This window comes from Serpula lacrymans, assembly GCF_000218685.1.
Source record: "Serpula lacrymans var. lacrymans S7.9 unplaced genomic scaffold SERLAscaffold_14, whole genome shotgun sequence".
In the NCBI taxonomy this organism is placed as follows: Eukaryota; Fungi; Basidiomycota; class Agaricomycetes; order Boletales; family Serpulaceae; genus Serpula; species Serpula lacrymans.
The window spans coordinates 130,250-144,524 of record NW_006763303.1 but is presented as its reverse complement, the minus strand read 5'-3'; the positions used below and the strand labels follow the sequence as shown (position 1 = coordinate 144,524).

Here is a 14,275-nt window from a genome sequence, read left to right as displayed (position 1 = left end):
CTACGTGCTGTAACTGAAACCTATGCAAAGCCACATTCACCGGAATGGTTGGCCAGACGAATCAAAGACCAGAAACCAGAAAGAGCAAGAGCTCTATTACAAAACTGGGCCCATAAATATCACTACGAACATATCACCCTGCAAGCGATACAGATGCTCAAGAACCACGACGAAGAAAACATTGTAGAACGCATCCATGCTTACACCTCGCCGCACAACCCCACGCCAAAACGAAGCCTCCATGTCATTTCTCAAGTCACTACCATAGACGACAGACAGACATTCACCGTCCCAACCCTTATCGACTCTGGTTGCACCAACTCAGTTATTGATCGAAAACTGGTTGACAAGTACACCCTCAATACTACGCCTCTGCCCGTCCCTCTTGACGCTGCAGGAGCCGATGGCCGATCCCAGAAAGTAACACACTATGTCACTCTTCACATCAATGTGAAGGGGAAAGAACATTTGATAGATGTCATCGTAGTGTCCCTACTTTCACCGCGCATACTGCTTGGATACGACTGGTTGATACTAACTAATCCAACAATTGATTGGCGGACCAACAAGATTACCTTCCCTGCCGATGATCCGGAGTATCATCCTGAAGAAGGGGATAAAGTCCTAGCCGTCGATCTTGAAACACGAATCATGGAAATAACACAACTAGAATTGAATGCTTTTGCCACAAAAAGTCAACAAATCGCTGAATCCTCCAAAAAGGCAAAGTCAAAGCTCACTTTCCGAGATGTTGTTCCCCCAATCTACCATGAATTCGAACCCGTCTTCACCAAAGAATCATTTGACAAACTTCCCCCAAAACGTCCTTGGGACCATGCAATTGAGTTAATACCCGAGGCTAATGGTCTTGACTGCAAAACATACCCTCTTAGCCGAGACGAACAACACCATCTAGACGAATTCCTTAACGAAAACCTAACAAGTGGACGGATTCGAGTATCCAAATCACCCTACGCATCACCATTCTTCTTTATCAAAAAGAAAGATGGTTCACTACACCCCGTCCAAGATTATCGCAAGCTGAATGAGCTTACCATAAAGAATCGCTACACCCTCCCCCTCATATCCGAACTCATCGATAAACTCAAAGGTGCCAATTACTTCACAAAACTAGACGTACGATGGGGATACAACAACGTCCGAATCCAAGAAGGAGACGAACACAAGGCCGCTTTCAGGACCAATCGCGGCCTGTTTGAACCCCTTGTCATGTTTTTCGGACTTACCAACTCGCCAGCGACCTTCCAGACCATGATGGACTACCTCCTAAGAGAACTGATCACGGAAGGAAAAGTTATTGTATATTTAGACGATATCATGGTCTTCACGGAAACACTCGAAGAACATCGCCAAATAGTCACCAAAGTTCTCCGTATCCTGCAACAAAACCAGTTGTATCTTAAACCAGAGAAATGCGAATTCGAGAAACAGGAAGTCAAGTACTTAGGCATGATCATGTCCAAAGACACTATCCGTATGGATCCGTTAAAAGTCGCAGCGGTCGCTGACTGGCCCACACCAAAGAATAAAAGAGAACTCCAATCATTCTTAGGGTCCCCCAACTTCTATCGACGATTTGTCAAAGACTACGGACGAATTGCGAAACCACTCACTGTGCTCACCGGAAAAGTTGACTGGACCTGGAAAGATGAACAAGAGACATCCTTTGAAACATTGAAGAAAATGCTTACTACTGCTCCCACCCTCACTATACTAAACGACGACGACCCGTTCAAACTAGAAACAGACGCCTCTGACTTCGCTGTAGGAGCCGTCCTATCCCAGAAACAAAATGATAAATTCAGACCCATAGCATTCCTCTCGAAAGCTCTTACCCCTGCAGAACAAAACTATGAAATTTACGATAAAGAGATGCTTGCAGTCATGACGGCGCTAGATGAATGGCGACATCATCTTGTAGGATTGAAACACCCCTTCACCATCTTCACAGATCACCAAAACCTCCTCTACTTCCGTCAACCTCAGAAATATAATCGACGCCAAGCTCGATGGTCATCCCAGCTTGCAGATTATAATTTTAAAATGGAACACGTCAAAGGAAATCAAAATACCAAGGCTGACCTGTTAAGCAGATGAATTGATCATCCTAAAGGCACAAACAATAACGAGAATCAGACACTTCTTCCAGACGTACATTTTGAAGTACTTGACACCAACGAAGGATACCTACCAGATATACGTCAAAGCTTCCAGAAACAAGACGACGTAGTAAAGAAGAACTTGAAAGAGAAGCCGGATACCTGGAAGATGAAGGATAGGATCGTCTGGATCAAGAGAGAGTCCGCGACGAGTTCCTACCCGATCCCATTAGCTGACCGCGTATATGTTCCCCAAAACCACAAATTACGGGCGCGAATATTGAAAGATCATCACGACGAAGTCCTGGCTGGACACCCAGGAGAAAGAACAATGTTTGAACAAGTAAACCGAGAGCTCTGGTGGCCAAGTCTTTGTACAGATATCAGACAATATGTACGAGGATGCGAGAGTTGTCAGCGCACCAAGGCACATCGGACGAAGCCTAACACCCCTCTACACCCAAACCTGATACCAGATTGGTGTCGATGATGAGAACAGTTGTTAGAAAACCACACACAAAACAAACTAACACACAATCCTCCCAGATTCCACGGAACTTGTTTATGGGCTTTGCCTCCTAGAACAGTGGAGTGGTCTGGTTGTTCGTGGGGTGGTATGTATAAAGATCCTTCAAAGTAAAACCCAGAGGTGTATGAGTGTGGGTTTTGAGGAGGAGGGATAGTTGAATTTATAGAAGGATAGGGGCTTTGTGACGAGTATAGATGAGCACTACCTTGCTAATTGTAGCACAAGGTAGGTTTGAGAACGACAATATGACAAGGTTCCCAGTGATAGCAGGCTCCTGACGCACAAACTGTAGTGCTCAGAAGGACTCTAATCAAAGGGGATGACAATCACTTTCAAAAAGTGACGAGTGACGATGACAGCAGTTAACAGTGGTAGAAGTGGGAAGTGTTGTGACCACACTGGATCACAACTAGTAGAGTAGTGAACTTGAGATTAGAGAAGAAGTCTGGATTGGATTTCTTGTTTTTTTTTTTACAAGGTAAAATACAGGGGTTTATATAGTAAAAGAAAAGTAGGCTATGCACAGTATAGCTGTGCAAAAAGAATGAGAAAGAACATGAAGGAAGGAATGTATGCTGACGAATCCTGCGTAGGTAGTACAGGATAAGATTGTCAAAAAAAGGAAAAGAAAGAGATAGAACAATGAATGCTGTGAGTAATGTCACAGGTTTGTACAGCCATAAAGTAAAGTCCAATAGCAAGACGAGCGACCGATGTTTTGATAGTATATGATGGTAGATCGACATCATAAAGATGGACCTGTTGCCCTATTTGAACCGGCCGCCGGGGCTTTGCTGATATCAGCAGTGGCACGTGGTAGTCAACGGATCGGCAACGGAAGCGGATAGGAAGTGGTGACATCAGAAATGGTGGGGGTGCAAATAAAATGAGGAGGAGGAGGGTGGAGGTGACAGAAAATTGGATTAGAATGGGGATCCAGAAACGACCGTCAGGTGAGAATAAAAAGGAGAGGAAGGGGCCCATGGTGGGGCTAGGCAAAGGAAGGGGAGTAAGGGAAACGACAAAAGCGAGGGCGCAATGCAATGTGTAGTCAGTGGCGACTCGAAAATTTGCCGAAATGCCGAAACGCGGAAAGTACCGAATGGAAAAGCAAAAGTGAGCGTGACTAGATTGCCTAATAGAGGTGGTGCTGATCAGCCACAAGTTCAAAAAGGGCAATATTAATTACTATTCCACGTGGCACTGTGCCTGTGTGGCGCAAAGGCGAGTCTTTTTGAATATTCGCTTCATTCTTGACACCTGTCCATGCTACCAATCAATTTTGGTGCATGACATCGGCCTTGGCAGATTATCACCACCGATCTCATAGGCGCATTACCGGAGTCCAAGGGCTACACCGCCGTTCAGGTCTTTGTTGACCGATTTAGTAAAATGGCCCATTTTGTCCCCACTTTTGTTACTCTCGACTCTGCCGGTTATGCACGTCAACTCCGAGATAATATAATACGACTCCACGGAGTCCCTGAAAAGATCATCTCCGATCGAGGTCCTCAATTCATGTCTCGATTCACGAAAGACTTTTACGACCTAATGGGGATAACACCAGGCCTCTCTACAGGCTATCACCCTCAAACAGACGGACAGTCCGAACGGATCAACCAGGATCTAGAACACTACCTCCGCGTTTTTGTAAATCATCAACAAAATGATTGGGCAGACTGGCTTTCCATTGCTGAGTTTACATACAACAACCATCTCCACACCGCAACGAATCAAACGCCCTTCTTTTTGAACTATGGGTTACACCCAAGAACGAATATCACCACCACACCGTCCCCTCGATCTGCTTCTGCAGCAGAATTTGGCGAACAAATGAAAAAACTCCACGACATCACGAACTCCTCTCTTCTTATAGCAAACGAGAATCTAAAGAAGTATTACGACCGTAAGAAATCCCCCTCCCGGGAATATCAAGCTGGCGATAACGTCTGGTTAGAGGGACATAACATCACAACGGATAGACCAATGAAGAAATTAGACGATAAACGCTTCGGGCCTTTCAAAATCACCCAAAAAGTCGGACCCTCCGCCTATCAACTCGATATCCCTAAAAGCTGGAAGTCCATTCATCCCGTATTCAACGAAGCCATCCTCTCACCATACCACGCTCCCAAATTCCTCAATCAACCGATTTCCTCGCGACCACCACCCGAGATTGTGGAAGGAATAGACGAATACGAAGTAGAGAGTATAATCGCTTCCAGACCGACTAAACTGAAAGGTAGTAAGCTCGACTACCTAATTCACTGGCATGGTTATCCAGTCTCCGAACGCACTTGAGAACCCGACACCAATCTTACACACGTCGCTAAATTACTCGCCGCTTTCCACAAAACGAATCCCTCCGCCCCTCGCATCATTACCGCTTCTCTTCACTTTCGCCCTTACGGAAACTACACCGCCACTTCTAAATCTCCGATGCTTTTTGACTGGATTACCAACAAGTTCCAGAGTGCCGCATCCGGATTCATGAGGACACGAGTCTTATAAAAGGGGAGCTAATGTGAGGAATCGATTTTTCTTATTGCATTCCCGTCATGTCGTGGTTAGCAGACTCGATCCCGTCACTCCTCTTGCCCTCGGACTAGAGATTACCGCAGGTGTCTTATTACTTTTATCCTTTTTCTTCTTATTTTCTATTCACACTCACGTCCTATCATACCTACGACGAGGTAGACTTGTTGTCGACCCTCGAGAAGATATCCAGATGACATAAGCCACGATCCAGTGCTATGTCTGGGAATACTTCGGAGGAATATTGATAAGCGAAGAAGGTTGTGAGTCAGCGCCTTCTCATGGGCTTACTGATACAGCCAATTGTACATCCCTTACCAATACATTTTCTCATACGATTAGTAAATACGATAGATCGGACCCCCTTCTCCTTTTTACTTATTGGTTAGCTAGCTGGTCAGACCACTTTCTCAGTTCCTCCCTTTCTCGGTCTGACCATCGCCGTTCACTATATAAAGAAGTACATACTCGATGTATTGTTCTCTAGTTCAATATTAGTTTGGATTTGCGCTCATACCGATACTCTTCATTCTCATACCCTGATTCACCGCCTTCCAGCAAGGACTTGACCAGGCATTGTGCTTTGTTATATAGCTTCGTATTTGTTGCCTGACAGTTACCCCTTAAGCTGCAGAGAGTTTGTTGGTTAACAACAGGAGGACTCGCTAAGGAGTTTCCTGGATCTATTGGGGTATATATACTAATACAGAGTGTTTGTACTTATGTACTGTACAGTTGATAAAGTCAGTGGCTGATGATGTAACAACCAAGAGTTAGTTACTCCGGCGCACACAGGAACACACTATAGAGAAGAGAGAAGGAGGGATCACCCCTCAGGTTTCAGTGAGTTAGTTGTGCTAGACAACAGGAGGACTTGCTGAGGAGTCTCCATGTATTGCTCCTGTATATATACTGAATACATGTTTGTTTGTACATATGTACTGTACAGTTGCTAGAGGCAGTGGCTGCTGATGTCATGGGGCCTAGCCCGTGTGACCAGCTCTACTGCGTGAGATACTTGTATCTAAAATAAGAATAAAGGCAGCGCCGCACGAGAAAGGTGGGGTTTGAACTAAAAGGGGAAGTGCCACATGGCACAGTGTGAAAACTACAGTACAAGATTAAAGCGGAGAATGAAAATAAAGGAAAGGTCCGAAAATGAAAAGTAAAGGTGAATGGTCACATGACTGGTCATGTGACTTGGAAAAAGTAAAAGTAAAGTACGAAAAGTAAAGTGTGAGTAGGTACTGGTATGTCAAATTGTAACAGATGATGTCATGGGGCCTAGCCCGCATGACCAGCTCCACTGTGTGAGAGAGTTGTATCTAAAATAAGAAGAAGGCAACGCAGTGCGAGAAAGAGGAGTTTGAACAAAAGGGGAAGTGCCGCATGGCACCATGTGTGAAAGCTAAAGTATACAAGGTTAAAGCGGAGAATGAAAATGAAGGAAAGGTCCAAAAATTGTGTTATCATAACAGCAACAAGGGCAGCGTCAATAGCAGTGGCGGACTGAGAAGAAGCTGGTGCTGGAGCCATGGAGGGGGTGTTGACAACAGGAAGGCGGGGAATGGTGCGGTCAACGACAGCGGACATGAGCACCATTGCGCTGTTGCTGCTCAGCGTCATGGTGGTGAGGAGAGATAGCAAAATGGCTGTGGAAGGAAATATTAGTAAGGAGATGGAGAGGAAGAACAAATGCGGATCATACCTATAGCTTCGTCCTCCACCTCAACATTGTCAACGCTTGCCGGACATTCAGGCAGTTTATCGTTTGAATGACTGGGGGAGGAAACTCAGTCATTGTAGAAGGGGATGAAACAGGTGAGTTGATTCGATAGGGAGATGAAGAAAATAACATGTACATTTTATACAATTAGAGCCTCATGGATGCTGAGCTGTACACCAGCCTAATGAGCACCTAACAAAGGACAACAATGGGAGTAGCAGAGAGAATCAGCCATTTAAGGTTGTGGGAATAATCTTGTCATTAATCGGGAGACGACTGTAATCAACTACTTTGTGTCTAAAAGAAGAATAAAGGCAGTGTTGCGCGAGAAAGTGGAGTTGGAACGAAAAGGAAAGTGCCACATGGCACGGAGTGTGAACTATAGTAAAAGGTTAAAGCAGAGAATGAAAATTAAAGGAAAGGTCCAAAAATTTGCGTTATCGTAACACAGACTGATGCCAATGATTAATAAAACTATGTGAAACTCAGCTGCTGCCCAAGAGGCTATAGAAACGACTTTATTATTTACCTATGTGAAACTACAATGGATGTTAGTTTAAGGTGATCTCTAATAAATGTAATGTAACATACCTCAGCCGCTGCCCAAGAGGCTATAGAAATGACTGAGGTATTTCTATACTAAACCCCCTACTACTTATAGCCGGAGGTGCTACTCACTATAGTATAATGACTCCTAGGAGTACAATGGTGACTCCATGGAGTGGTGGCTATGCTCCATGGAGAACAATGGCTGCTTTAGCAGAGACCGGGTTTATCCGGTTTTGTCAATGATATTGCGAGCACTCGTAGGTAGAAAAGAGGTTGTTAGCTAACATTGGCCTGTATATTTTTTGTATGTTTTTTGGTAGACCTCATCACTCACGAGACCGATCTCTGCTTCAGGCGTCACAAAATATTTATCTATTGTATATTAGTGTTTTATGCTATGCACAGTGTGTTTGCTCTTACAAACAATCGAGCGGGAGTTAAAAAAACCCTGCCGGGCTGCGGCTTCATCGAAAAGTCGAACTGTAACTAACGATCCACCGTACACATAGAGTGATCAGTTTCCATATTTTGTTCGAGCTTACACGGTCGAAGTCAGCTCAGACTATATCGTGTCGGCTCGCCCTCAAATGCCTCACGTATCGATTTACCCTGGACCATGCGACATCACTGGAACCGTGAATAGTGCATTTTATTCATACTATGGAGGTTGTGAGTCCATTCGTCCTATTTCTTCATGCGCCTCGCAGGTTTTTCTAGCACTGGCACAGATACAACTATATCCTATATTGCTTATTGCTCGTCTAAAGTTGGCCTGCCTCACCCTTAAATCTTGATATATTCTCTGTCGTCAACTCGTGAACGCACGGATAATCTTATACCATATCCTCGGACTGTCGCGATCAGTGGGTCAACTATAGCATATGGAAACCTCTCTGTGGTACCTTGCATATATATTGTACCCTTATTCCTGTCATTAGCAGAGATGGAGCGAGACGTGGAATTGGAACAAACCGTTTCGCATCAGAGTGTGAAGTATCTTAGTAAGTGGCACTTTTCCGTCTCTTAATTTATTTTCCGCTGTTGTTAGCATAATTCCCTTGCAGCGGGTATCTGGTGACTTGGAAATGTGGCAGGTGCGACGTGACGAGTGCTCATGCCAACTCTTTGTATTTTATCGGTGCGGAATTATACTCCCCAGAGTACTCAGTAGGCCTTTATACAATCAGAGTCGACCTCAGCCATGTTTAAATAAGCTGATCTTGCTATCCAGTTTTCCTGACTGTAAATCACTTTATCTATGACAGCGAGGAAGAATGTGCGCAGGTAAACTTCCCTCTCTGCTGTGCTGCTATTTAGCGCCATGGTCTTTTCTAAGAGCAACATAAATACACATACACTGGGTAGGCGGCCCGGCTCTCTATCATTAGGACTCCCGCCTTCAACGATCTCGTAGTGCGCTCATTAGACGCTTCTTCGGGGCTCCAGCCGTAACATGTTAATCTCATTATGCGCTCCCCGGGGTTTTTCCAGGTCTGACCGTGGTCATGACCTCGTCACGAGGACAATTGGACAGTTCTATCCTTTCACTCAGTCGTGTCTGAAAATTGTTTTAAAGCTAAGACATGTCCCCCCCGGTCAAACTGTTCAACACTACACCCTTTCACTATGCTTGGCCTTCAGGCGATCGTCGCCGTCGCCGCATTTTTTGTTGGTGGAGCTGAAGCCATTGGACAGGCTACATGTGTTTCTTTCCAGTCGACATCGTCTTCATTCTCCATAGTCTCTAACGGTAAAGCCGCACCCATCTACGTTTCGCCCGATGAATGGCCTGGCGTGCAACTTGCCGCAGCTACATTTGCCGAGGATATCGAGCGGGTTACAAATATCTTACCTGTTGTGTCGAACGTTACGTCCTCCGGTGTCCAATCTGGAAGCATCCCAATCATTGTCGGTACCCTTGGCCAATCTTCTCTGATTGCGCAGGTCATCAATCAAACGAACTTGGATGTTTCGTCTATTGATGGGCAATGGGAGGCGTTCATGACCAAAGTAGTATCTAACCCCTTACCCGGTGTGGACAGTGCGTATGTGGTGATTGGTGCTGATAGACGTGGTACAATCTACGCGTTATATGACCACTCTGAACAGTTCGGTAAGTACACCAGTCTTGAGTATATGTAGATTCATTTTTGCTCAATAGGTGACTACCAGGTGTCTCACCGTGGTACTGGTATGTAACGTCAATTATCCATGTCTCGTTAATCGCTCACGAATGAACTGTTGTATAGGTGGGCAGATGTTCCAACGAAACAAAACTCTGATATTTTCGTGTCTGCTGCCGGGTGCGCTCATGGGTCTCCTACAGTCAAGTATCGCGGTATTTTCTTCAATGATGAGCAGCCTGCCCTCCAAAACTGGGCCATGGAGAAATTCTCGAATGGTACTGGTGCATACTACACCGGATCACCCTTCAATCACATGTTCTATAATAAAGTGTAGGTTGTCTCGTTGCTACCTGGGAAACCCAAAATCATCATGTTCACTCACAGGTTTGAGCTGATATTGCGATTCAAGGGGAACTATCTTTGGCCAGGTGCGTCTTTATGACGCGGATTTGTTGCAGCTCTGCTGACATCTGGTCATCTAGCTATGTGGAGCAGGTTTGTTTCGTCCATCGGGTTCAGCCATTACTCTAATGCTATTCCAGTGCTTTCGCCGTCGATGATCCTACGAACCAGTACTACGCGAACATGTATGGAGTTGTGATGGGTACGAGGTATGCTTGATCGTCGACGTGGCATGAATGTCCACCTTACTTCTTTCGGACAGTCATGAAGAGCCTATGATGCGCTCCACTCCAGGTATTGGGTGTCTTTATCCCCCTGTTATGCTCGTAGTGACATGAGGTTTTCCAGTGGAATGGGATATATTCGGTGTCGGTGCTTGGGACTACGCTACAAACAAGCAGAATATATACGACTTTTGGATGGCTGGAGCTGAACGCGGGAAGCCTTTCGAGAACGTCTACACTGTGGGCATGAGAGGCTTGGGCGACTGTAAGCACGACTCTCGCTCTTGTCGCAGTTGAACTAGTTTGCAGACCCTTATATTTCTATCTAGTACCAATGACGTCGCCCTCTGTCGGGGATGATATTACACTTTTGGAACAAGTTATATCTGATCAGAGGCAAATATTGACAGACGTTTTCAACGGAACGAATGTTACGACCATTCCTCAAATGTGGTGTCTCTGTAAGTGTTCTAGCTGATATCACATGGATTCAAGCTTACACTGTGATCGAAGACAAAGAAGTGCTTGGGTATTATGAGCAGGGCATGACAGTGCCCGAAGATGTTACTTTGCTATGGACTGATGACAAGTGCGTGCTGCGATATGGCGTTAGATTCATTCAATTCTTAGTGCATCGCAGTTACGGAAACATTGAACGACTCCCGATCGCAAGCGAGCGCAATAGATCGGGTGGTGCTGGTGTATACTATCATGTGAGTCGACCTTGACAGATAATACAGGTAGATATGAAGCTCACCTTTCTCATAGTATGACTACGTTAGTGAATGTTAAGTTTTGAATGGTAAAGAACTTACTGGGAATACAGGTCGGAGACCCTATGGATTACAAATGGATTACTGTGGGTTTGAGTATTTGCTTTCCACGTGTAGATTTACTCACATTTAGCGATAAATCAGAGCTCACAAATAGCAAAGGTAGGCATTTCCTTATTTTCCCTGAATAATTACTTATTCGAAAAAAAGACCTACGAACAGATGTCTTTGGCCGTCGACCGTGAAGCAGTTCGCATCTGGATCCTTAACGTCGGCGATCTCAAGCCTTACGAAATGCAAACGGAATTTTTCATCAACTACGGCTGGGATGCATCAATCTGGACTCCGGATAACCTCAATACCTTCGTCAGCGCCTGGGCTCAGCGCGAGTTCGCTCTCTCCACGGAAGACACTGAGACGATCACTCAGATCATCGCCAACGTTTCTATGTACAACTCTAGAAGGAAACCAGAAATGTTGAATGGTACGACATACAGTCTGGCCAATTACAGAGAGTGCGTGCACAAGCAGCTTGTATCGTTCTCGGGCAAATTTAATTGACCGGGGTTTCAGAGCTGAATACATGCTTCGTGACTGGGAGATTGTGCGGAACGCATCTACAGCTATCTACGACAAACTTCCGTCAGCGATGCAGGCGGCATTCTTCGAGCTCGTTCAACACCCTGTGGAGGCCAGTTATACCATCAACACCATGTGGATATATGCTGGACTGGTGAGTAGCGCGCCACTGCTTCATGTAGTTTTTCTCCAGCAGACACAATCTTACGACTACTACAGAATAACCTCCACGCATCTCAAGCAAGGCTCAGCGCCAATGACTATGCCGAGAAAGTGAAAGAGCTGTTCCAACAAGACTGGGACCTCGAAGTTGAATACCACACGATTTTGGATGGTGAGTATCTACAGCTCTAGTCGCCGCAGCTACCCTAAACGCATGCTTCTCCACAGGAAAATGGGACCAGTGAGTAGCCAAAATTACAGGTAACATAATCTATGCTCAGTGTCTGTTAGCATGATGGACCAAACGCACATTATGTATTACTACTGGCAACAACCAATGCAAGACACGTGAGTCTCCACCACTGCACTTGCTCGCCTCCTTTTACTGAGCTGGTCCACAGCATGCCATACGTGACTTATGTCCAACCTCGAAAGCAATCACTAACTGGCGTCATGCGGATCGTACCGGAACAAAGCTTGGGTGCATGGTACGGCCTTTTATCCAAAGAGCCATTTTCTCGAGCTGATTCGCCGCCCTCACTAGGCCTGGAGATAACATGAACGACTGCGCTCAAGGATACAGTTGCCCCAATCCCACCATGACGCTCGACCCGTACGTGCCGTTCCAGAACCGCTACGTCGACGTCGGTTCGGGTGGCCCCGTCCCGTTCACATTCACGGTGACCAGCAACGCAAGCTGGCTCGATCTTTCTCCCTCCTCGGGATCCATATCCCCCGAGAACCCAGAGCAGCGCGTGTACATCAGCGTTAACGACTGGAGCCAAGTAACCGGCGCAGAGACCGCCATGATCAACTTCAATGCAAGTGCCTACACTGAGTACGAGATTGTGGAAGACACAGAGTTGCTGAACGTACCTATCACGTTCATCGCGAACCACACAGTGCCGCCTAGCAACTTCTCTGGTTCGTTCCGTGTTGCTCTTACCAACGCAAGCGCGATACTGACACTTTTGGTAGGCTTTGTGGAAGGCGATGGGGTTATTTCAATCGAAGCTGTAAGTACAGTTCTCATGAGGCCTTTGACCAAGGCAAGCTCATGTATGTGCTTCTTGTTAGGCTCATACCGCAAGCAACGCCTCCGTCGCTGGAATCAACTGGATCGAGCTACCCGGTTACGGACGAACCCTCTCTGGCATCACCCCCTGGCCTCGAATGGGCGACAACGGCACCAACTTCACAGCTGGCACCGGACCTTCCGTGTAAGCTGCATCTCATCTCATCTCCTCCCCCTCTCATCACGATACTGACAAGCGCGCATGAAAACAGGACATACGACTTTTACAACTTCAACACGATCGGCCAAGCCGGCAACGTCACCATCACCACCTTCGTCGGACCCTCCCTCAACGCCAACGGCGCCGACCGGCCCATCGCGTTCGCCATCCAGGTCGACGACGAGAGCCCGCTGACGGAGTATTTCATCCCCGACTCTACGCCCGGCACGCTGCCCGCTGCGTGGGACGGCATGGACGGGTTCGCGGCGACGAACGTCGTGCCGGTGATGACGAACTTTACGGCGCCGCCTGGGGCGCATACGCTCAAGGTATGTGGGGGCACACGCTGGTCCTTTTTTTTTCTTTCTTTTTCCTTGCCTTTTGATGATCAGGGTCGCGGTGGATGATGATGAATGGTCTTGCTGACTTGTTGTTGGTGCGCGTATAGATCTGGATGGTCGAGCCTGCTGTGGTGGTGGAGAAGATCGTGATAGGTGAGTGCTTTCGGGCGTTTCGTTTCGTCGGTTTGTCGCTTCGAGGTTTCTGATGGGCTCGTTCGCGGACAGATACTGGTGGACTCATGCCAAGCTACCTCGGTCCTCCGGAGAGTATGATTGTCTAAGTGTTGAAAGTGTCGTGCAGCGCTATTCAAGCTTTCAATTTCGCCTGCCCTCGGACAAAAAAAAGCTAGTGTACAACTAGATCATTGTAGTGCCCCCTTGATATCGTGTATAAAACGTCTTGCTCTTTTTCTTTTCGTTGCGTCTCGGCAAAGCTAACAAACATCAGACCACCCAACTTGTCGAATGACATGTGCGAGCGAGCGTGAAAGTCAATCGTGTTTCTGTGGTCACTTTTGTAGATCTACTACGGTCACGACACCTATAGGGCTCTACGAAACGAGCTACGTGACCCCCAGTGATAGGCGTGGAAAGACGAGAAACATAACGAACCCCTCGTGAAAGCAAAGAAAGCGTGAAGTCAAAAACAGCCATCAAACAAGTAAAAAGAAGAAAGAAAGAAAGAGTCCCTATCCATCCTCCCTCCTCCATTTCTCACACACCCACACCAGCCTACACCCCCCCCCCCTCCACCCGCCGACTCACCACAGCCCACCCGCTTTCTCACCCTCACGAAAGGACCTCCCACACCCCCAGCCCAGCGACCAAACACGTCAAGCTGACGAGCACGCCGACGTACGCAGCCGTGTGCACGCCTATGCGCGGGAGCGCGAGCGGGGTGTGCAAGATCGCGAGAGCGGTGTGGATGACGAACACGATGGGCAGGGTGATGAAGAGGGGGCGGTTCGAAGGCG

At 46.8% G+C, this 14,275-nt stretch overlaps 2 protein-coding genes across 2 annotated transcripts; both read left to right on the top strand.

Annotated features, from left to right (window-relative positions):
* Nucleotides 1-4,734: 4,734 nt before the first annotated feature.
* Nucleotides 4,735-4,950, top strand: SERLADRAFT_343231 (uncharacterized protein; the record flags this gene model as incomplete). The annotated part of the gene is made up of 1 exon (XM_007322830.2): nucleotides 4,735-4,950. A coding segment is annotated over one exon (216 nt), but the record flags the coding sequence as incomplete, so codon positions are not given.
* Nucleotides 4,951-9,085: 4,135 nt separating this feature from the next.
* Nucleotides 9,086-13,711, top strand: SERLADRAFT_363565 (glycoside hydrolase family 115 protein; the record flags this gene model as incomplete). The annotated part of the gene is made up of 25 exons (XM_007322829.1): nucleotides 9,086-9,572; nucleotides 9,632-9,650; nucleotides 9,709-9,900; nucleotides 9,970-10,013; nucleotides 10,068-10,080; nucleotides 10,128-10,196; nucleotides 10,250-10,281; nucleotides 10,336-10,476; nucleotides 10,541-10,672; nucleotides 10,725-10,800; nucleotides 10,852-10,924; nucleotides 10,980-10,988; nucleotides 11,038-11,070; nucleotides 11,129-11,146; nucleotides 11,195-11,499; nucleotides 11,558-11,717; nucleotides 11,783-11,916; nucleotides 12,017-12,073; nucleotides 12,127-12,213; nucleotides 12,270-12,649; nucleotides 12,704-12,741; nucleotides 12,803-12,945; nucleotides 13,013-13,289; nucleotides 13,409-13,454; nucleotides 13,527-13,711. 25 exons carry the CDS (start codon nucleotides 9,086-9,088, stop codon nucleotides 13,580-13,582), a joined length of 3,021 nt encoding a protein of 1,006 aa, XP_007322891.1.
* Between the last annotated feature and the right edge of the window lie 564 nt (nucleotides 13,712-14,275).